Raw genomic sequence first — 24,350 nt, forward strand, 5'->3', positions numbered from 1 at the left:
CCTAGTAACCTGCCTCACAAAGAATGCTCAGAATACATTAGTTTAATTCTTAACGTAAACAGAACAGCAAGTCTACACAATGAAGGGTTTGTTTCTGTACTGTTCTATAAACACGACACACTATAAATGTTATTTAAGCACAAAACTTTTTTTATTTTTAAATGTGGTATTCCTGACAACAGACTAATCTAAGATATGCGTTGTTTAAAAAAGTAACTTGCTAGCCATCATTTCCATTGCCCATTCTCTCAAAGGTGTTCTTTGGTACTGTTTGATTTAAGATAATTTACTTTAATGATTGGTGTTACAATTGACCAAAAACGAAATACAGAAAAATAAGTGCATTCTTTCCAATTCATTCCAAATATAAATATGCATAAGTATAAAGCATGAACTGAACTATCTGCACATATCTTTGTTTTATCTTCGTGCCGTAGAGTTTAAAAAATTGGTTTGTAACTTCAATATTTCTCATCTATACCATGAGAAATAAACATATTGTCACACAACAACACACATATACCACTATATTATGTTATATTCATGGCTATCATCTCCTTATACCATGGTCTTTTTGAATACCCGATTCTGATTGGCTGGAAGGTGTGCATTAAAACCCTTTAACGCACAGGTAGCTCCAGTAAGTTTGATTACATTTGAAATTTAACTGACAAAATCACTGTAATTTTCACCTGTTTGCTCTAAAATTTCACTGTAAACATCAATAAAAGATTTAACTTGGCAAATGACCATGGTATAAGCGGGATAATCCACAGCTAGCCGTGCATTAAAGGATTTTAATGCACTTCGCAGAGGCATGATCCGCTTCACGTCGGGTGGTTCTTGGCCTCCACGTCGTGCATTAAAACCCTTTAACGCACGGCTAGCTGTGGATTATCCCTTACTTATTGTCTCCACAGGGGCTGCATAATCACAATTGAACAGTCCACAGTCCAAGTAAAATGCTTTTGTTTTGACACTTCTGCGTCTCAAAAAGCCCTCCTAGTCTCATATGACAACCAGGTGCCGGTTCCATCATCTTTTGCCCAGGATGTTGTGTCACTGAGAGACACTTCTCCACCGCTAGCCTCCTCTGAGGTGACAGGTGTCATCTTCACCACAGCCAGATCCCCAGGTGTTGTCATGTATGGCGGGCAGGAGTAGCTGGAGGCAGAGGTGTAGGAAGCCGCTGAGTAGGGAACGTCTTCCAGAGGCTGCAGAGTGTAAGGCTGAGAGCTGGAGGGAATGGAGTTCCCGCTGCGGCCTGACGATAGACGGTACGGCGAGGAACCGCCAGAGTCAGGCCCTCCCAGAGATGGTGAGTCTGGCACTGGGGTTGGGCCCTCAGGACAAATGACTTCTGGTTGACTGACTGGGTCCTCAGATGGCTGATCCCAGGGGTCTCTCTGTAACATATAAAGGGGAAATGATCAGAAATAATGTAACAAACTGTCATGCTAGTTCTTAATAACTCTTATTTTATTAATAATGCAGAAAATAATTTAGTTGTAGGAATACCAAGAGTAGGTGTGACGAGGCCTCTCCAGTTAGAGATGGCAGTAGTGTTGGTAGTGTAGATGGTGGAAACAGTGGCCCTCCACTGGTGGTATATGAAGTCGGCCCTCTGTAATCTCCATAAGAGTCAGGGTTGTAGTAGCTGTCAATAAAAGAGGGGTAACTGGATGGGTGGTCATACGTAAAAGCCTTGCTTCCCAGCGCTGAAGAATAAGTATCCGGAGAGTACTGCTTCATGGGATGGCAGAACTCTGAGTCTGGGAGGAAGGGTCTTCTCATACTGTAGTAACCAGGAAGCACATGAGATCCTGCAAAAAGGAAGCAGGAAATTCATTTACTGTAGCTCGCTGTGACCAGGTGAATTAACACTCTCAGCGGGTACATCTTTCAGGTCTGTTAACAACCTAAATTTGATCAAAATGAGCAGAGATGGACTCACCAGGCATTGGCACAAAAGCTGTCTGGGATGAACTGCCGCTTGTCTGAAAACCAAACAGTCATTGTTATTGCCCCATCTCAGTGTGTATTTAAGTGTGTGTGTTCTCATAAATCCTTCGAGAATATGTGATGACACACACAACAGATGAATCCCCACATACGATGTAAAGGTGAAACACAGAAACCCTGGTGGGCTCCTTTGTATTTTGCCTGACTTCAAGTCAGAGAGAATATAGCAAGACAGGAAGGCTTAGGTTCTAGTGCTTGTTCTGTTGAAAGCAAGGCAAATCATGTGGGAAGATATTTGAATATGATTTGCCAGTGTCACAACAGTACTCCCCCCCTTGCACCATGTGTACACTTCCCTCCGGTGGAGTGTGTAGTCTTCTCATGAGATTTTGTCATAAGGATCTAAAGAAATCATTGGATGACTGGGAACATATCCCAGCTGACTGCAACGGAATTAAGTTAATTTGTTTTGTAGATATCAGTCTTTGTTATATAGTTTAGGACATGCTACATTAAGAGGCACATCTGCAATGGTATTTGTCACAGATTGTTTGAAAAATGGTTGTGCAATTAAAAGTATGTATTTCATGCACAATGATTCTAGCACATTTCAAAACATCGAATATATAATTCGTTTTTTTTACTTGGCCATATGTTGAGGCCAACCACCCCTCGTAAGAATTTGCATGAACGGACTGGTCCATTAGTTTTAGTAAGGGTACAAAACAAAACAAAAGCAGACAGCAGCTCGCAGCAAGAGTTCACCTGAGCACAAGGGCCGTCTGTTTTGTTGTGTTTGGTAGAAAATCCCTCAGTGATGACCTCGGTTTAGGCTTGGGTTTAACCGTCTACTGGTAACAATGCCTGTCTGTCTTCTTTCAGTAAGACAGATCTGATTTTGGCAGGTGTGGCTGATACTTATCTGTTCAAACTAACAAGGGACATTACGAGCATGGATGATGGATAGCTTCCAGCTACGTCTAATGCTAAACATTCTGTGAAGAATAATGTTTGTTTGCATTGTGTGAATAAGTTTTTTGTAATATAAGTTTTTTTCAATATAAGTAATATTGAGAAAACACTAAAAGAATCATGTATAAGCATGGGATGATCAAGTACATGAACAATGACTTACACTGAATCTGGGTGCAGTTGTTTGTCTTAATCGCTTTTCTGCTAGAAGGTCTTTGACAGTATGCTTGACTCTTACACCTTGGTATACTCTCTTGGAATACTCTGTGGGAAGAAAATAACAATTTTATGTCTTTTTTAAAGACATGTCTTCAAAAATTATTATCACATTCTCTAAAAAATGCCATCTGGTAGACAGATTAATCTGACTCATTAACCAAACAATTAAATCAAATCAGTAGTTGCTATTACAAAACCAGTTGTTTTGAGCTATACAAAGAAAAGTGTTATACTGTAGCAAACACTTACTAAACAAAGAAAACAGAATGTAAGAAAAAATACATATATATTAATTGAAACATTGTAATTATAGCAAGGCAAAGATTTCATAAACCCGCTGATTCTGCTCCTTGTTCCTTGAGAAATCTGCCAAAAACAATACAGTTGTACAACCTAGCAAATCTAGCGTACTATGATGAATATTATTTTTATTTAAAAACATAATTTAAAAAGAATCAAAAAGAAAATCGTGGGGTTGTCTATAATAATTCCCTCTTGTCATTGTTGTAGTGTGTTTATTGTTAAGATTAATTTATTATTAAAACTTAATTTGATCTGTTGTAATTTATACTTCATGTTTTTATATATAACTTTATATAATAAAAACAAACTATTTTAGTTAATTTGTATATGTTTTATGGTAAAAAAATGACAAGACTACATCTGAATTGTACTCCATATTAAAGATGAAAAGTTTTATAGCTTAGACCATTGTGTAAATAGATGAAAGCAACTCTTAAAATAAAGTATTCATGCAAATAAGAAATAATATATTTTAAACAACATTGCATTCTTTATGAATAAAAATACCTTCTTTTGGCATTGCCATTCAAAAATGTTCCATTGCTGACAAAAGATACTGTGACTGCTTCCAAGACACTGCAAGTGCTGTTGAATTTGGTGACTATTCTAGAAACCATCTCTATAGCACTTGTGCTCAGTGGTTAGAGCATGGCACTAGCAACACTAAGGTCATGGGTTTGATCCCAGGGATTACACATACTCCGAAAACAAAATGTATAGTATAATGCAATGTAAGTCTACCAAATGCGCAAATGTAAATGAAAATGTAGTCAGTCAAAGTCCTCAGTTACATTAACAACTACAAATAGATGGGAAAGAAACAAATGTTGTAGGAATGTACATCGCATGGAGTAGGATGGAGTATTTCTACTGTAAATCTAAATATAACTGAATTCTCAGTGCGGGATGTCTATCTGTGGTAAACTTAAGCCTGAGGAAAAATCATTGCAAAACACTCAGAGTTAAACAAACAATACCATACCATACCATCTGTCAAAATTACAGATGCATAGGTTTAAATTCAGATCCTTAGGCAAACAGCTGTTTTTGTTGTTAGTGAGTGGAAATATGTTCCCTTATACAGTAATCTAATAGGGCCAACATGTTTCGATGCCAAACTTATAACTTCTATCTGTCTTTCTCTCAAACACACCTGCTCTGTGGTCTAGGGTGTGCACGCACAGTAATTTAGCCTAATGTCATGATCTACCTCTGTTAACAGTCATAAATGCCAAAGCCCTAGGCACTTGCAAAACATTAAAAGAAAGAGGCTTAAAATGTTTGCTTTTTTCTATGCTTGATGTTGCAGTTACTGGAGTGCAGCTCTCCTACATTGACATGCACATCTGTACTACAGATTTGAGCCTTGCTGAGACCTCTATTAAATGTGCATGTCAGTAACCAACATTTATAATATCACACACATTCTTAAAAAGGAGGATAGAAGCAAATATCAAAACAAATGAATAAAATTATAACCTACAATTTATCATTTTACAGTGCATTTAAAATCAACATTTCAAACAACTTTATACCATTCCATGTTTGCATTTGAGACAATAATGTAAATGCATTAGAAAATAATTATTTAAATAACGTGTTACTTTTTATTAATTTTGAATGTTTAAAATTGTATTATTAAAGATAAAAACATTTATACTTTGAAGCAAAGAGGTTCCTTTTCAGTATTACTACATTTATGCTAAACAAAAACGTATCCCATTTAAGAGCAAACAAATAGATACTGTACAAAACTAACACACCACAGTGTAAGAATATATACATAAAACTTTTATATAAATGTAAAACCCCAGCAACAATGTTTTAATCATTTAACATAAAAAAAAAAAATAAAATAAAAAAATCCTCATAGAATTTAAATAAATTCTCACCTGTCTCCATCATAATTTTGGCCGAACGCTGCAAAGTTTCTCAGATGTTCAGTTAAGTTTTCTAGTCCAGCAAAACGCATGTACCACGTTCATTATATCAAAAGAAGAAAGTCGATTAAAAACCTAGGTAGACATAGGTATATGGTCAATCTCACGCACCCATATTCATACCCTTCACATCGTTTCGCTTGTGAAGGCTTCATCATTTGGTTAAATGCAAATAACTGGCTTGGAGACGTTTCTCAATGATTTGCATCGACTGTAGATCAGAGTACACTATTAAGGCGACACTGTTGAAAATGGAGAATGGCACAGCCGTATTAAATGCTTATATGATTCCAAGGAAAACGAGGAAGAAAAAAGAGGAAGAGGTCTTTTTTGTAGTTAAACACAGCAGCGAAGAATACTTGTATAAATCCGTGGTTCCAAAGATGCTCTTTGGATCAACTGGCAAGCAGTAATTTCATCACCATTATTGTTCGCATGTTCAGTGATGTTCTGGATCTTACACTGCCACTGGTCTAAAGCAAAACAGTGTACGTGCATAAAAATCAAGATGTAAATTTCAAAACAATCAGTAATAAAATGTAATGCAATATGTGCATTCCTTTAAATAACATTAACCGAAATTATTCACATTTGTGGTAATTTATACATATCATTTGTGCGTAAATATGTTTTTAACCGACTTGAATCACTCGACTAGAAGACAAAAGATAAGTTGTGTAACCTAGGCTAAAACGAAAACGAAAGTTACAAGGTGGCATCAAACTGTAGGAAGGTGCGTACATTTTTCTCTTAAACATTTGTATGACGTTTAAACTTTACAAAGGCATTTTACAAAGTTAAATGGTTTAATATATGTATGTCTATTTAGAAATGAGTGGAACTGTGTTTTTCTCTGGCTGGAAGGCAGTTAAAGACCGCATCAAAACTCTGTCCGCGGACCAGCAGCCGACTACAGGTCGTGTTTACACAATGTATCACGGAACGCAGCTCAAACACGCCGAAACCATAATCAGAAATGGGTTTGTACCCTCGAAAGATGGACTGCTCGGCCCCGGGATATATGTCAGTCGTAACATTGATAAAGCCAAGTGTTACCCACCCAACACTGACAAGAACGACAAAGTCGTTTTCAAATTGAAAGTGCGGGTTGGAAAAGTGAAGAAAATTGACTGTGACCATCACTCCATGCAGAAATCATGGCACCAACAGGGGTACGATTGCGCTTGGATCCCGCCACACAGCAAGATATCCAGCATTAAGTCTGGTCGCGAGGAGGATTGCGTGTGGGACCCCGCTCGCATTACGCTGATTGACGTGGCTTGTTGCGTGGATGATACTAAACGCAAGAAGCTCAGACGGCTGATCCGCAGTCAGGGGAACGGGAATGCTTCAGATTGCGACCTTTGCCACCAAGACGAGTCTGGCGAACCCCATGATATTCAGATATGTTGGGACTGTGGGGATAGAATATGTCCTTTTCAGGACAAACACGTTTGCACATGATAATAATAATAAGGAATGCTGTATTAAAATGCCACTTTAAGAATATTCTTTCCTCGATTTTTACTGTTTATTAAAATGCATAGTTCTACGTCATTTCAATCATACGTTCTTGATATATTTTGTGTTATATAGTTTTGTGTGATCAATTATGACATAAGATAATAAACAAATGTATTACATCTCAGATGTTGAACTTCACAGTTGGTGCGGTAGAGGGCGACGTTGAGTCGGATTCAGCCTTTCAAATTGACAGGGCAATCCAAATGATGAAATCCATATAATGACTTTGAATGGAACTTCGAAGGGAGAACAGTGCCAACCAAAAATTAAACTTTTTTTCAACAAGGGTTTCTAAAATACTGATTTTAGAAAGGCCTATGTGCACTGTTGATGACATCTAGCCTTTGAAGGGAATATGGCATGTGTAGTGGACAGGTTGTCACTGGATAATCTTATTAAAGTGAAGTAGATTACATCGACCTCAATGCTGATAGAACTAACATCTCAGACCAAACAACATTCTCAGCTACGATATTTTTACACTGCAAAACTGCGTTTTGGACATCTCTAACAGACGTTGAGTAATGAACGATGTGCCAGTCAATGATAGTTTAATGAGCATACAGATCATACTTCACTTAAACAGTAAGTTTACTATTACCAACTATATTTCGTATTTTCTATATGCAGCTTTATATATTTGTAAGAATATATACAGTATCATATTTATTTGAGATTTATACTGTATGTATAATGTATTATTTGAACATGAAAGTGTCTTCAGTACAACTATAATGCAATTCATGCCACAACAAGGATGCTTTAATAGGTGTATTTAATGCATTATGTTTATCTGCAGTATCAGATGCATAAAATGTGTGGCCTTCATTTAAAAATTTGTGTAATTTTGTATTTTTTGTTTATTACTTCTCTTTTCAATTTGCAATCATTCCAGCAGAGCTCAGATTGTGAGAAAATGCCTGGTGTTGATGATGCTGGGCCAATCCCGTGGACTCTCTCTGAGTTACTGGGACAGAGGAGCATTCTGGGAGTCGTAGTTCTGATTACATGGTTGGTTTTATTCCACCTTCTGGTTAATGTGTGGCTACTGTGCATCTTTACCAGCCTTTTGGTCGTGCTTGGTGGATGGCTGGGGTCTCGTGTCGCTTTAAATGCCAACAGCCTCCTTTATTTGGAGCATTTCTTGCCCATGAGTGAGTCCCCTCATGCCCACACTTCCACAGATAGTGAGCAAAGACTGGACTGGGAGATTCAGAACGCTGTCGATAAGACCTTGCGCGACTTTTTGCTATCATGGTACAGCAGTTTTGTTTCTGGGGATGAATTTGAATGGGAGGTGAGGAATGTCATGCTGGAGGCAGCTGGCGAATTAAAGAGGAGGGCAAAGCTGGTGGATAGGAGGGCACTGGCTCAGAGGGTTCTTGTGCTTTGTGGTGGCCATCTGCAGAGCTTCAGCCAGGCCAGGGAGCTCCACCAAAAAGAAAGAGAAGGCAATAGCTCCACACTGTGGAGGTTGTATAGTAAAGTTGACATGCCTCACCCTGCCCTCTCCAGTCCAGCCGCCCAGCTTTGCTATTCCAGAGCGCTAGTAGATCTCCTCATGCATGTCCTCATTCCACAGTCTCACCTGGAAACAAGAACTGGCCGGTACATGGTGGGAGAGCTCATAACATGTAATGTTCTTCTGGCCCTGGTGACAAGAATATCCAACCCAGATTGGTTAAACCAGATGATTGTGGATGTGTTCACCAAGTCGACAGATGAAGAAGAAACAGTCTGTGCAAGCCCACAGCAATTGCCTCCAGCAGACCTGGAGGAATCCTGTAGCAGTTCTTGTGAATGTGACCCCATAATTAATTTTGCCTGTCCAGAAACCTCAAGCATGCAAACAGCTTGGTCTATATCTACAGCACCCCTTCATGATTCTTCTGAATCAAGTTTCCAAAGTCAGTGGTCGTCGGATGAAAATGTACAGAGACGAAGAAGCTCAACTATGCTTTTTCCAGAAAGAATGATCCAAAATACAGCCGAACTGCTTCGATCTCCATACCGCACCAGCCGCCTCTATGGACATATTGACTGCGATTTGGACTTGCCCACTTCTGAAAAGAGGAAGTCATCCATTGAGTCTCTAAAACAAACTCACTCGGAAGAGGACTCCACTGAGAATTTTTGTGACTGCATATCTCCTTCAGATTTGTGTGGCTTGGTTTGTCTGGAGGAGGACACGTTGGGTCTTTTAGGAAAGTGTTTCCAAAACATCATTTCAGAGCCCTCTTCATGCCCTGAGAGTACTGTGGAAGAGTCAACAGTCAGACCCCTGACTCAAAAAAACGATTCCAACCCTGGAAGCCTAGGTCGGGACTTAGCTGGTTTTGAAAATATTGAAAGACCAGTAACATTTCATAACCTGCAAATTACTGGGGCCATCACAGCCAAAACGGAAAAAAACAACACCACTCTTTCTTATACTCTTTACAGTGTAAAGGTGAGATTTTGTGCATTAAAAAATCTGTAAAACTTTATAATAGTTAATGCATTAGCATAAACTCACAATGAACAATACTTTAAATTATTCATTTTGTTTATGTTACATTTATAGCACTTACTACTACATTTTTTAAATCAATTTTTAAAAAAATAGTTAATGCTAACACAGTGAACATTAACAATTGTATTGCCATGAAATGTCCAATGTGTAACTTTTTTGGAGGATCTTTTGACAGAAATGTGATATAATATACATACTGTAACTCAGGTGTATAATGACCTTACATAATGAAGCGTTATGTTTTTATTATCTTAGAATGAGCTATTTTTATTTACATACACTGGGGATCCCCTTGCATGGAATTCTCCATGTTATTTCTACAGTAGCCCTAAAGAGACCAACTGCTCTACAGAGCGTGTTTCATATATACGTTATCTACTTCAGCAAGGAAGCGAAAACATGACAACATCTTAGCCCAGTGTCAACCACTGTAGTGCTTCGAAAGGGAGGAGGCGGGGAGGTCCGTTAGTTGCAATTCGCAATCTCACCGCTAAATTTCATGCACTGGACCTTTAACAAACATTAACTCTATTTAACTTTAAAAACTATAACTATAATGTTAGTTAATGTTATAGCTAATGCATTTACCAATGTTAACAAATACAATTTAAATAAAATAAAATATATTTTTTAATTCATTTTACTAAAATGTTACCAAAAAATGAATACCAAAACCATGTTTTCGTGTGTTTGTAGTATGAAACTGCTGCAGATTCAGAGTCATCAACCGCTGATAAAACTGTCTCATATCATACAGTAAACCGGCGCTATAGTGAGTTCCTCAATCTTCAGACACGCTTGGAGGAGAGGCCTGATCTCAAGAAGGTCATCAAAAGTAAGACATTTTATTAGTTTGATTATATAAGCTTTTAAATCATTATTAATTCAACATGGTATTTAAGACTTTACAGTGCCAAGCATTACATAATAAAAAAAGGTTTTACATACCTTACAAGAAAGGAATATATAATAAAATGTAAAGTATGTAATATTATAAATGTCTGAATATCTATATGATATATACTGCGACGAGATGTCAGCTTTTATATAGATTTCATGTGGACATTTTGGTGCCTTAAAAATGTGTGCTCATATTTAAGATGTCAAAGGGCCAAAGAAACTGTTTCCAGACCTTCCCTTCAGCAACGCAGACACAGACAAAGTGGAAGCCAGGAGAAGCCAACTGGAATCATTCCTCAGGGTAACAGATTTCCCTTCACTGATAAAACTAGGAATTGACTGATGAATTGTGACTTTTATACAAAAACCTGGATCTAGTCTCCCTCACTCACACCTTGTTTTTCCACACTTTTGCAGAAACTCTGCGCCATCCCAGAGGTGGCCAACAGTGAGGAGGTACGCGAGTTTCTTGCCCTCAACACTGATGCCAGAACAGCTTTCCAGAAGAAACCATAGAGTTCACGCATAGACAAGGTCTCTCTAAAATGATTTCCAACAATCTTGTTTGAGTTTAATGCTGTCACTAAATGTTTACTGGAAAAAAGACTGGAAAAGATTTTCTGCTTGTTTGTATTTGTGATATTTTTGTCATATAAACAGATGATGGAAAACATTGTGGACACTTTGAAGAAGGCATTCCCACGCTCAGAGCCCCAAAGCCCAACAGACGAGGGAGACCCACAGAGAAAGTGAGAATCCTTGACAAAAAAACGAACATGAATAGCTGAACGTGCTAATTTAAAATCAAATTGCTTGTGATGTCACAAATCGTTCAAATTTCAGGCCCCGTCTGAGGTTTTCCAGTAAAATTGCACCTGCGCTTAGTGTCCCAGACCTGCGACCTAAAGTGACATACTCGTTCAGTGAACAGTGCTCAGTGAGTATCAAATAAAGCCACAAAAACAGTCATTAACAATGTGCACAACCCACATAACTAAATGCAGTCAAATGTTGATTTTGGATCATGTCTGGATTTTACCTTTTTGGATTTTCTGTAAATCACCAAAAACACAGCACTTTCCATCTCTCTCTGTAGGTTCTTAAAGGGTTCTCCCTGTCAGATCTGGAGGGTTTTCTGGATGAACAGGAGATGCAGGTGGATTGTGTCTTCAAGAATCACTTGAGAAGCAGAGAGGAGCAGAAACCTGTAGAGAAGAGATGGAGAGGAACAGGTAGCCAAGAATTGTTAAAAACCTGTTTCTACTTTGTTCTCAAACAGGTATTGTGCTGAAATAGTAGGCGATTGTCTTTAATTTAACATGTTGTGGATGATGTACTCCATATCAAACAGGAGAGGGCAGTACCACCCAAGATAGAGATTCACATAATATACGTGAATCAAATTTTTATGACAGTTTATCTCTAATTTTCCTATGTAAGAGCAAACCACAATGTGAATTTTACACAGCTGAATTGTGACCTGCACTGTTTTAATCTGTGTGTTTGTGATGGAGCAGACACGGCCCTGGCGGACATCGCTCTGAATATCTTGTGTTTGCTGATGAAGGACAGGTGGAGCTGGCTATGTACTGAAAACATCCATAAAACCATCAGACTACTCTTTGGCACTTTTATTGAAAGGTAGTACACACTTACATACTTCTGACTACTTTGTGGCTGCATTAGTAAAGTGTTGTTGACATCTTACAGGGTATGTTCAGTCTGTACAGGGTTAGCATTTTTTTGTTCATTTGTCTTATTCATGCATTCAGTTGGATTCCTATTTTAATTTTGACTAAATATGAAATTAATTAATTAAACTTAATTTGAGTGTTGTATTCTTTGTTTTATCTCTTCTATGTAAAACTGTGTGAATTTAATAGAGAACCCCTAATCACTTAACGTTGCTGGCCATGTGGGCCAAGTTTAAACCTGGTAAAAAAAAGCAGGGCCATTTTCTGCTTGAAACAAACTGAAATTATGCAATGCACTGACGAAGGATATTCGTAACTGAACACTGTTTTGACTTGCAGCTGACGCTGGTCATAGTTCTCTTTAATTAATAGTGATTCATCAATCTCTGTCAGTCGTAAAGTCCAAAATATTCCTGGAATGCACAAAAAGCAGCTTCTCATGTCTGCTGTGCTCCACCCAATTAAAAGTAATGGATGGGAAAAATAGAGGAAGGTGATTGGACCGCAGTAGGGCTGAGTGATAACTGGCCAGTTATCCAACGGGATTGCAGCTGGTATGAGAGCCTTGCGTCATATATGTGGGCCAGACATGCGTAAGATGTCATGAGAATTTACAGAAGTGATGATTTAAAAAAAATTGTAGGACGTTCTGAACAGACTTTACAGCCCATTGCACATTGTTTTCCTTATTAAGATTAATTAGTCCTCCGGTTTATTGATCTGTGTATTGTGTAGGTAAGGCAACAGTGTCAGCTCCATTCAAGCTCTCTGATGAAATCAACGACAGATTATTTACCAAGGCATCTGGTGTAGACATGCTTTCAAAATGAAATAAATTTTGGGTAAATTGTAGGTGACTTTAAAATACTATAATAAAGCCATTTTGCCTTTATTGATCAGAAAGGATGTATGAATTCTTGAAGAAAGAAAAGAAATAGCCTGAAACTGTCACACAAGACGCTATTGGCAGGGTCCAAAATTAACTTCTCACCAATGGCAAGTGAAATGAGAAAATTTACCATCCAAAAACCAATTTTAGGTTGAATTGTTAATGCTTATTTTGGACCATTGCTGAAAATTGTCACGAAATAGCAGGGGAAGAAGAACCCAGATGCAGGCAGGCAATGACGGGGTTAACAAATAAGATTTTATTCTTTAACAAAGACAGAAACAAAAACACCCACAATGGGGAAAAAACTAAACTGGGAGAAATACAACAAACAAAAACTTCCCACGAGGGGGCAAGACAAAAACCAAAGACCACTAAAAGCAACTCACTTAACAAAACAGGTGCACGGACAGGACAAGGCAAGGCTGAGACGCGGGGTCAAAACGAAACACACCAACATAGTAAATCCATAGAACAGGTGAGCACAGTACACGCACAACAAACGTAATATGACGAGACACTGGAGAGAACGTATATTATTGTCAAAAGGACAATAATATGTTTGCCTCCACACATAACCAAAGGCTTTGCCATGGCTCTGCTACAGGACCAAGAAAAACATGACTAAAGGAAGCAGAGCCATGACAGAAAATATCCAAATTTCATTTTTTATAAAAATGGATAGATTTTTTTCTTGCTTTTTTTCTTTTTTTTCTTAATTTGATCAATGTTATGCTTTATTGGAGCTCACTACTGAGGGAAGTATGCATCTGGGTGTGTTCACACATGCTGTGAGCTTGTATTCTTTTCACAAAAACAATAGGATTTTTACTAAATGTGCTGTCTCTTTCCCAGAGTTTCTCAATCTACGTTCCAATGGGAATGTTTGTTTGCACACATAGCGTGCAATTCTTCAAGAGTTCTTTCAGTACATTCAGCTTGAATGAATCAATGTGACTTTTGAACAATAAAAAGTTAATAATACTGAGTAAGTAGAAGCATAAATAACAAGCATAAAAACATTTCTGTCATGACAAGGTTAAGCATGGTAGTGTACATGACATATAAATGCATTTGGTCTTGGCGGAATAGATCTGCTACGCTGCTGCTGCTGCGGAGCAAGTACGGGGACTTGCTACTGCCAATACGCACATCATGCTGCTGTGTGCATATAGGAATGCTGCTGCTGCACATATAACATATATGAATAAACCTTGCATGCTTACGTGATCCCCTTGTAGCAGATCTATAGCCTACCTGTGGAGCTGGGGAAGGAGGAGGGTTTCTGAAACGCGCTGCACTGCTACAACAATATAGCTGAGTTTTAAAAGTAGAACAGCTCATTGGCTGCTGATATGGAAGGAACCAATTATGTAGTAAAGTTATTATGTCAGATTGGTTTAGACTTTAGGATTGCGCCATCTAGAGTTTAATACCAGAACTTTCTCTGTCATTTATAAGGCAAGGGGGTTGTTTCTAAAAATGTTTATTTGTCTGGATTGTTTTTTGTATTATGGATACTGGAACCATTGCTGTCAGTGTAATTTACTTCATTTTAATATTTTAGGAATTTTAACAGTTTTAAAAGGGATAGTTCACCCAAAAATGACATTCTGTTATCATTTACTCACCCTCCAGTTATTTCAAACCTGTATGACTTTCTTTCTTTTGCAGAACACAAAAGAAGATATTTTGAAAAATGTTGGTAATCGTACAACGGCGGTACCCATTGACTTGCATTGGTTTTGTGTCTATACATTAGAAGTGAATGGGTACCAAACTTTTTACCAGTAACTTCTTTTGTGTTCTGCAGTGAGTCATACGGGTTTTAAATGACAGAAGGGTAAGTAAATGATGACAGAATTTTCAATTTTGGGTGAACTATCCCTTTAAGAGTGAAGATTGCAGCCAGAGGCTTAATCATTGTAAATATAAAGACAGCACTTTTATTCTAATTATTACACTTTTATTCTAATCATTACATTTGGGAAGCAAAGTAGATAGCCATTTCTTTGTTGTAAAATATACAAACTGTAAAGATTCCATTTATATGCTATTATGCTCGGCTTTTCAGTGCTTTGTTAAATAAGGTGGCAATATGTCTCAGATTCTCCTTCCCGATGCAGAGGCCTTGTGCAGTCACTCTGTGCATGTGTTTCTCGCATTACCATATTTAGGTTTGGGATAAAGTTAGGATTTTGGCCTCGCCCTTATTAAAACGATGCATATGCCAAATATCTTTTTTTCTGGAAGGTTATATTAGGATGGTCCTAATGCCAGTTTAATGTTGTGACAGTTGATGCTGCCCTGGTGTGTCTGACATCATCACAGTGGGTCAGGTGTTAATTAGCTAGGTTAAAATCAGCATCTTATGTCAGCTGAACCTAAAGCTATTTTTTGCACATGACATCGTCTTAACTCGTGCAATTACTCCAGCATGTTTTTCCGCCTAAGTGGGGGTGTCCATGTGATTTGTGGTTAGTTAAGTAAGTGATGCTAAGTATAATTACTATCACTGCAATTTGAAAGGAATACTTCCTATAAAAATGGCGAACGGAATGTTCTCGGGCTAGATTTGGGACAAGGGGTAGTTTAGTGGATATTGTGAGGTTTTGATGGTGAAGGTCACAAAGCATGTTGATAAATCTCTGTCAATCCGAACTGTTTGTTTTGCCTATGACGCAACCTGTGTATCTTAAAATTGTGCTTTACTTCATCCACACACTGATGCATTGACTGGCTGATTTAAGGATATGAAAACATAGCATTTGTTCCTGAACAAACCCAGTATCGCAGAGCTGGAGTCTCAGTCTTTTCATGGAAGATCTTATCCCCCATAAAACATTATTGTCAGAAGACGGCACTCATTTTTATTTACTTTACGGTCTTTCCATGAAATAAAAAATTGCTTATTTTTTTGTTATAAAATGTACAAGGTGTCCCATTTTAGGGGTTTTCTAGCATGTCTGAGGCTCTAATATCTTCAATCACTCCTGACTCCATCTGGTAGACATTTGACTGTCAAGTACAAACTTGAGCACAGCATCTCAGAGGGACCTGGAGTTCCGGAAATATGGAAACAAGCAACAAATATTCAAACTTCACTGACCTTCTCTCTATCCTCACAGCATCCGCCACTGCCAGACATGTGGCAATGCTGGGATGAAGTGCCAAAAGATTGCAAAGGCATGCAGAGCTCTGTGTTCTTCTCCAACAGCCAAGCTTTGGAGTGCAATTTTGACCAAAAGATGTGACTGGGACTAGATATGATGTATGTGTGTAGTGGATGAAAAATGGCCTCACAACTAAAGGAAAACCTGATCTAATTTGGGCTGTTGTGTGTATTTTTTAATGGAAAAAAACACAATTGGCAATGTTTGAATAACAATGAAAAAAATCTAAAGAATTGATGTAAAGGTAAGGAACAGAGGGGACAGAAAACATTCTCAATCTCATTCAAAAAAATTAAATCAAAAGAAAGTTCTCGTAATGATAGCAGTACCAACATGTGTTCTGTATATGACAGAATGAGAGAAACTTATTTGGCCTGGTCTTGGTGTGTTAGTGCCTTGGATTGTTTGGTACTAACTGTTTTATATACACACTTCAGGCCAATTCACAGGCATTTTAGGACAGTCTGTTCATATGGCTCCTTCACAAATATCATGTCATGAAACCTATTTCACAATTTACCATCAATGTTTAGTTTAACGTTTAGTTTGTTTAGTTTGGCAACCCATTTTCAAACTGTTAGCGAGAGTGTGTATCCGTCTGGTTTCACACTGAATGACTGGTCCCTCAACAGCTATTTTTTAGAGTGGATCAGCTGTGTGAACATCACCGCAGGATAATCATGAAAGCACTCACCCTGACAAAACATTGGCAGAATGAGGTTTCTATGGTGCTTAGCAGGAGAGGAGTCTGGGAACTTGCTCTCTGTGGTTCAATGCATGTATTGGCATGGAACATCTTCAAAAAGGGTTATTATGTAACGGTCCTGGTTCATTTGCTTTCTTCTCTGTGTGACCAATGTGTGTGATGTGCTTAGGATTCAGTACACAGTGTTCATGCTTTATGTGACGCACTTTGCATTGACACATAAAAAAAGGCTCATGATCATGAAGTGACAGTTCATGCAAAAATGAAAAAAGTGTAGTCATGATGTTCTCACCCTTTTGTTTGTTCCGAATCTTTTGTTGAAGTTGGGTTGAATGCTAGTAACCTCAATCCCCATTCTGTTTCATTGAAAAAGGGCAACATCAAACCTTAACAATGTCTTCCACAGATTTAAAATAATGTGATGATGAGTGAATGACAACCATTTGTTTCTGTTTTGGGAGAACTGTCCCTTTAATGGTGATGGTTCAGAATTGTGTGTCTTGAACCAGCAGTGTTTTACTTTTGAACCTTGGATGGGTAAAATATGGACAAAACCAATCATTGAGTTATAATTTAACATATGCTGGATTGTTGTTACCCAAGCATGGGCTGAAACAACCCAGCAATGTCTTTGTATGCTCATATATCAGAATTTTCAATGGGAATTCTGCTCTTTCAAACAACAATATCATGATGTAATGCAACCAGACAAACAAAATGCTCCAATTCTTTGGGTTCTATCTGAGAATGAAATGTCCCCCTACAAATGAATGGCAAACATGGTCATGGAGTGTATAAATGTTCTTGTTATGCCATGAGGTCACTGGGTTATGATGTGTTGGCCATTTTGATTTCAGTGCTGAACTAGATCCTGTTTCGTCTGGAAGCTGGATTTGGAGATGCCTGTTAAAAGTGATGGCATACCATTAGTGACTTAGTGTATTTCAGCAGCAGACCTCATGTCATTACAAGAACCTCTTGGCTGGGTTGATTTTCTTTCTGTCACCTTTAACCTTTTTTTTCATGTTGCATGATGTCAATGACTATACTTTGTTTTTATAACTAAATCAAGAACATTATAAAGAGTAACAATAAGTCATAAAGACAGTTATTGAGGAATATGATCATGCAATCATGCTTTGTATTAACAATGTATTGTTTGAATGCATTTTGTGGTTTCAGAGAATTTGTTGGAATTGAGACATGTAAACAATTTATTTTTTAAGCATTATTTTAATAATTACAGGATTGTTTCACTTAATATTAATTAAAAATATTAGGCCACTGTTGGCTGATCTTGCCATTTCTGCTTTGCAGGAAATATTCTTGGACAGATGTATTGCTGAGTTTGATATGCAGTGCCTGCTATGAGCCTAAACATTGTTGATGTCATCTTTGTTTTTCTTGAGCCATGTCTCAGGAGACATTTCAAAAGGGCAGATACATCAATAGTGACTCTTTTTAGATCAGTACGTTGCTCCACACGTTACCAAAAGGGGGCACAACACACTACATTATAGCTCACCCAGAAAAAATCTTTCATCATTTACTCACCCTCATGTCATTCCAAACCTGTATGACTTTCTTTCTTCTGCAGAACACAAAAGATATTTTGAAGAACGTTGGTAACCTAACAATACTGGACCCCTTTGACTTCCACTGTATGGACACAAAACCACAAATATCGTCTTTTGTGTTGCACAGAAGAAGGTTTAGAACCACATGAGGATGAATAAATGTTATCAGAATGTTTATGTTTGGGTGAACTATTCCTTTAAGTTCTCATATTTTAATTGATGTTCAGTATGTCTTCTAATCCTGATATTTTCTTTCTTCCCAACCGAGCCATTCAGTCTTATTCAACTCAAACGTCAAATATAAAGTGCTATTCCTCAGACAGCTGCATATTTATTTTGTCAAACATTTGAAATTTTGTTGAGGTAATCCGCAAAATAGTCTGATTCTGTCTGACAGGAAATCAGATATTATTAAATCAGCTCTGTGGAGTTGAAAGCAGCAAACGGAACGCTGTTCAGCTGATGGAGAACTCAAAGCACAGCACAGACTGAAACACCAAAGATCTTCAGTCGGTCTCTGTGTGGCCTGCTGGTCTGAGATGGTTTAAGTTAAGCTCTCATTGACTCCACGAGATAACTTTATGTGGTGCACAATAAACAACCAAAATTCATATTTGACAAACAAAATTTGAAACAAAAAATGTGCTGGAGTTTTTTCCATTTATATATCTATATTATATACTTCCCCTTTATACAAACATACACATGCACTGACAGTGGCGGATAAAAGCCTGGCCTAGCTGGAAAATGTTAAGGGCTCTGATTTTATGATTTTCTATTTATACTTGTACTGGAACAAATTGTTGTATAACCCAATGCTTTGACAGTTGTTGTTATGTAAACTAACGCCTAGCCATCTTTTCTTTTATTTCTTGGCAGTAGACAGTTCGACAAAGATCAAGATCAATAAAGCATTTCTTTTTTGAGTAAAGAGATGGAGTGAGGGGCCTTTGGTTGAGTTCACATTAAACTGAGAGTGAGAGAAAAATGCAGAATTTCACAGATTTCAGCATGTGTGAAAATATAGTGCTAGTTCTCCGACAGAAGTCAGTGCATCAACACTGGCAAGCTGAAATGAGCAGAAGTCATGTGCTGTACGGTAATGTCACATTGGGTGAAGAGATATAGATGACAGCCTGGTCTCTGGGGAACTCATATCGATTCAATACTGTGAATTGTACAAAAACATGTAATTATTAGAAAAAAGCAACAGTAAATCACCACCCCTAAACCTAAAGTCACAGTTCGAAATCAAAATGTACTAAACTGTAACCCAGTCTGTGAAAACCTGCAGGCTAAAATCCCAAAATCTAATTCTGAGATTACAAGCATTAAAGTTTGATTTCAACCAATAATTTCACTATGATTTCCATCTTTGAATTCTTTATTCAGTCAATATTAAAAAAAATCAAGATTATATTTGCACAGAATGTTCTTTATGTAGGAGGATTTCATGTAGAAAACAGAAAATCACAAAAAAATTACTAACTGATTATTCACAGACTTGGTCACAAATGTACATAACTGAAATTGTACAAATTGATTTGAATTAGCCACCTACAATAGTTATGAATTGCTATGAGGTTGCGTTGGATGACACTTTTCTTATGTATACATATTTCTACACAATCTTCAAACATGAACAAATGTTGTTTATAATTTGCCCATTTTCTGCAAATAATTAGCTTTTTTAATCTTTCTGGACTAGAAAGAGACAGAACAAGTTTCTTGTAATTGTAAGGAAAACATACTTCCATACTTTATCTGATTTCACTAAATACCAAACTCTCCTTCAATCAGCATTTCTTTAATGTTTGAGTTATTATATTGTGGTTCAATGTGATGCTCATGGGCCTTCATCCTATATACTGTACACACTAACGTTGATGTAGACTCCAGATTTTCTGAAGATTGACCTTTTTTTTCTTCTCATCTCAACTGTGAGACACACCTGCTTGTCTATGTGTGCACTTACAGTCTGGTTATTCGATTGAGGTATTGTCTGAATCGCACATCTGATATACGTACTCTCTATATATACATGTCTCTTGAGGAGTGTATCGGTATATGTCACATTTCTATGTGCGTATACGTCCGTCTCTGTATTTCTCTGTGTACTATTTCTGGAGAGGAGGCACGCGACCTTGGGACCAGTTTTGCTACTCCACTACTGCCAGTCACACATCACAACATGCAAAGTAGACCGAGAACACGTACACCCCACAGTAGAGACATGGAAAAATCAACAGACATGTTCAGCCAGCTGTTGGCAGAACACCGGCCCCTCCTGACCATGGTTCTGAAGCCCTCACTTGTAAAGTTTATTGTGCATTTCCTTTTTGATAGATGATAGATGCCTTTATTGTCATTGCATTACAATGGAATGCATTACAATTTGGAACATGTAAATCTGTGTTAGTGGTAAAGATTTGCATAATATTAGCCCTGAGATATAAAGGAAAATAAGATGGTCGAAGTAAAGATAGTAAAGCAGTAGCGATGACAAGCAGTAAAGCATGCTGTGGACATTTGAGCCCAAATGTTTCACGGCTATTAGACTGTGCAGAGTTGTACGGAGTTACTTTTGGTTCAGAATGCAATTCAACATCAATTCAAAACATTTTTAAAAGATAGTTATGCACAGTAAAGTGCACAGCTCCTTTGCCATCTGGTGAAATGTTTTGGAAAAAGTATTATAGAAGATTGGCCTTTGTTGTCATTTTCAACAACTTTCAGGATTACATAAGCACATGTGATACGTCATTGTCATTTCGGCATTTTAACAACATCTTGTGATATACATTTTATTATGCTCACTTTGAACACTTCTGAGGTTTCCTTTAAAGCTTTCACTTGTTCCTTTAGAGGAAAGTTCCTAAATTTAACAATGGAATGTAAAGATGTGTTGAATTGAATGTGAAGGAAATGTCTCTGTGAGTACATATTTAAATGTGTTTGTCTTGTGCGGTTTTATCTGATCTCCTAGTCAGATTTAAGGAATGAAGATTTCCGGAAACCCCATTCTGCATTTCTGTCCCCCTCAGGTGGATAGAGGTAGGCATAGCCCACCTGACCAGTGCCCCATGCTGGGTGATCTATCTAAGGGTTCTCCAGGATGCAGTGTGGCCCGGAGGTGAGCTGCCTGTGCCACGGCCATATAGAAGCCCAGAGCAGAGAGAAAAGACCAGACTTCAGTGCCTACAGTGCCTCATGCAACTATTCCCAGGTCAGTTTATACCACAAAATTGGATCGACTTTTATGGATGGATGTATAGAAACAATAAACTTGAGGAATCTGATTTACAAGCATTCAACACCAGCAACCATGTTCTATCTGCCTGTCTAAAGTCAAGGAGTTCAAATGTTGCATGCTTTCCTGTTAATGCGGAGTAGAGAAGCACACATTATTGTTACATACACAACATGTTTACAGTAAAATCAATTGCAGTTTAGGCAAGGGATTTACTATTTACACCTATTGAAACAATGTGTTTATTTGCATGCGCTGTTTTAACACCTGATCTGCTGAAGGAATTAGGCAAATCAAGCAATTTGGATGTGTCAATTTCTCATCTTGATACATTCCCCTACATTTTATCCTTATGCATCATTTAATCTTCACCTGATGTTTATGTGCTGCCTGCCATGATCAGTAAGAAAATACTTAAATGTCTTAATTGCGGCAGGCAAATAGTCCTCACCCATTATACTGTAGACACATTACTATGTAATAAGACCAATTTAAATACTAATTTACATTGTAGGTGCTGCAAAGAATGAGAAATGCATAGTTTTAATATGGCACAATGTGCATGGTAGCTGGTATATGGATAGCATGGGGTTCTTAAGTAAGTATTTAAAGAGGTTTTCATGCTGAAATGCTTAAAACATTTAGTGAATTCACCCCATATGTGTTTTGTGTGAAATGTAGAGTTAATTACAGACATGCTTGGTTCTGAGAAATGCCAGCTGGTCTGGGAACATGTGCTAGAGTCTTTACAGGACCCCAGTATCAACAGGTATTCACGTATCATCTGAATTCATATAGATAAGATCACAATATTTACATAGACCTCTATTTTTTCCTAAAAGCACATATGAACTATATCCTCAATATGGGCAGAGACATATACAAAGTTTGAACTGATGTGGTTATGCACAGGCACTTGGTTTACTGCAACTTTGACCTGCTGCTGGAGTTCCTAGTTCCAGAATTTTCCAAAGAGACGTTCCAGAGGTCTTTACTGCAGAGTCTTCCAGGGGATGTAGAGAGAACAACACCATCTGCCTGAGGACACTGTGTTTCTTTCCTTCTCTTTCAATGCAGCGCTTTTAGGGTGAGGCTTTTATCAGCTTGGTTTATCAGTTTGGCTGGTGTTGCAGACAGCTGCTTTTGTTGAATGGGAACATTATACATTAATATTTTTTACTAATAGTCAACTAACATTTCGGATGGGTCTGGATTGGAATGGAAATTCAGGTTAATACACTGTACATGTTTTTTGCTGTAGCTATGCAGCTAGTTGCCTGTAACTTACTGTAGATTTATATATTTATCTAATTTATTGGCAACCGTTTGTTCAAAGATAAATTAACATTAAACATTAACAAGTCTTTATCTTTACAGAAAAAAACTATAAAACAACAGCCTCATGCAAAGCAATCTGGAAACAGAAATAATCATCAACCTTTCAGTTTTTTCTTCTTCTAATTTTTGGGTCCCAGAATGCTTTGCATGAGGCTGTTTTTTATAGTTTTTTTCTGTAAAGATAAAGACTTGTCATTGTTTAATGTTCATATATCTTTTCACAAACTGTTGCCAGTAAATTGAAGGCATCTAATATTTCATTTCAGTTGAAAGTTTGAATATTTATTATGTAATTAAACTGGTTGTTACCACATTACTGTAACAAATAAACAGATTTTAATGTCTCCTCTTACGTTCTGTTTTTAATCTACCAGTCTCTCTTTCTCTAATCATGAAGTAAAATTATTGGGCCACACTAAGATGCCATAAGTTTTTTCTGCTCTTTCTGAATGGACTCACAGTACAGCTGTGTGTTTTAAAGTTCTAAAGCTTTTACATCAACAAAGACTTCATCAACAGTCATACCTTTATGGCAAAACCTGAAACAAATCAGGTCACTGTGTGCTCGTGTTGCATCATTGTAGACTATATTCTCGTAAATATTATAGCGGATACATACAAGCACGCATTTTCCAGTATTTCCTTGTATAAAACTATAGACGGCTCAAACTCTTGTCATTGCTGCATTGACCTACTTTATAATTGTTTAATGTGTTAAATGGTCTCTGCTCTGTATGGGTTGTAGACAAAACAAAGACCTCAGATGTTGATGTCAACAAAGACAAGTATCAGTTCTAAATCACTCTAATTGGTGTTCTGTTTATGACTTATGAACATTCTTGCTGAGTAAAAATATAGAATACACGTTGTTTGGATATAATTATCTTTCCTAAGTCTCTTTAAAACAAACAAGCAGCAGATGTGTTGTTTGTATGTCAAGAAGTATTACAGTATTTACATGTAAATAAAAACAAGGAAAGGATCTTACATTAGTTGTTCGTATGATTACAATTCTGTTATTATCCTCAATCTGAATGAGACTCAGACATTAATGACCAAACCACCCTCTCCACGTCACCTGGCCTTGCAGGTCTTGATCTGGAGTTGGGCCTTGTTTTACAAGTCTGTCAACCATAACCATAATGGTTAACCATAGTTGCATTATAGTAACTGCAGTTTAACCATGATGTAGTTCAACTATGATAATACAAATTGTAATAAATCAGAAAAGGTGTTTCTATGTGTAAATATACACAAAAACGCTGCTCATAAATATATAAATATATTTTGCAAACAAGTCAATAAGCAGGCTAAATGACCATACAGGTTGATATCTAAATGTTTTACTTCAACTGTGGAATCGAAACTGGGAATCGATAAGAATCGAAATC

At 37.5% G+C, this 24,350-nt stretch overlaps 3 protein-coding genes across 3 annotated transcripts; 2 read left to right on the plus strand and 1 right to left on the minus strand.

Moving 5' to 3' along the window:
- Positions 1-14: 14 nt before the first annotated feature.
- On the minus strand, positions 15-5,539 carry pou2af2 (POU class 2 homeobox associating factor 2). The gene is made up of 5 exons (XM_057326334.1): positions 5,349-5,539; positions 3,098-3,198; positions 1,955-1,997; positions 1,519-1,823; positions 15-1,406 (listed from the first exon to the last, which is right to left on the minus strand). The coding sequence occupies exons 1-5, from the start codon at positions 5,359-5,361 to the stop codon at positions 990-992; spliced, it is 879 nt and encodes a 292-aa protein (XP_057182317.1). The 5' UTR covers positions 5,362-5,539; the 3' UTR covers positions 15-989.
- A 470-nt stretch (positions 5,540-6,009) lies between these two features.
- On the plus strand, positions 6,010-6,989 carry gig2o (grass carp reovirus (GCRV)-induced gene 2o). The gene is made up of 2 exons (XM_057326346.1): positions 6,010-6,129; positions 6,226-6,989. Exon 2 carries the CDS (start codon positions 6,228-6,230, stop codon positions 6,858-6,860), a length of 633 nt encoding a protein of 210 aa, XP_057182329.1. The 5' UTR covers positions 6,010-6,129; positions 6,226-6,227; the 3' UTR covers positions 6,861-6,989.
- A 156-nt stretch (positions 6,990-7,145) lies between these two features.
- snx19a (sorting nexin 19a) lies at positions 7,146-23,297 on the plus strand. The gene is given in 12 exon segments (XM_057326323.1): positions 7,146-7,505; positions 7,816-9,369; positions 10,129-10,267; positions 10,533-10,633; positions 10,750-10,866; positions 10,993-11,081; positions 11,176-11,269; positions 11,429-11,564; positions 11,850-11,973; positions 21,416-21,597; positions 22,303-22,390; positions 22,534-23,297. Coding segments are annotated over 11 exon segments (2,733 nt in total). The 5' UTR covers positions 7,146-7,505; positions 7,816-7,836; the 3' UTR covers positions 22,664-23,297.
- The last annotated feature ends 1,053 nt before the right edge of the window (positions 23,298-24,350 follow it).

The sequence above is a fragment of the Triplophysa rosa genome, linkage group LG2 (assembly GCF_024868665.1).
Source record: "Triplophysa rosa linkage group LG2, Trosa_1v2, whole genome shotgun sequence".
Taxonomy (NCBI): domain Eukaryota; kingdom Metazoa; phylum Chordata; class Actinopteri; order Cypriniformes; family Nemacheilidae; genus Triplophysa; species Triplophysa rosa.

Coding starts and splice junctions, on each gene's coding strand:
- pou2af2 (XM_057326334.1), bottom strand. Junction 1,824..1,954: donor AGCTTTTGTGCCAATGCCTG/GTGAGTCCATCT, acceptor TCCTTTTTGCAG/GATCTCATGTGCTTCCTGGT. Junction 1,407..1,518: donor CCTCGTCACACCTACTCTTG/GTATTCCTACAA, acceptor TATATGTTACAG/AGAGACCCCTGGGATCAGCC.
- gig2o (XM_057326346.1), top strand. CDS start 6,228: ATGAGTGGAACTGTGTTTTTCTCTGGCTGGAAGGCAGTTAAAGACCGC.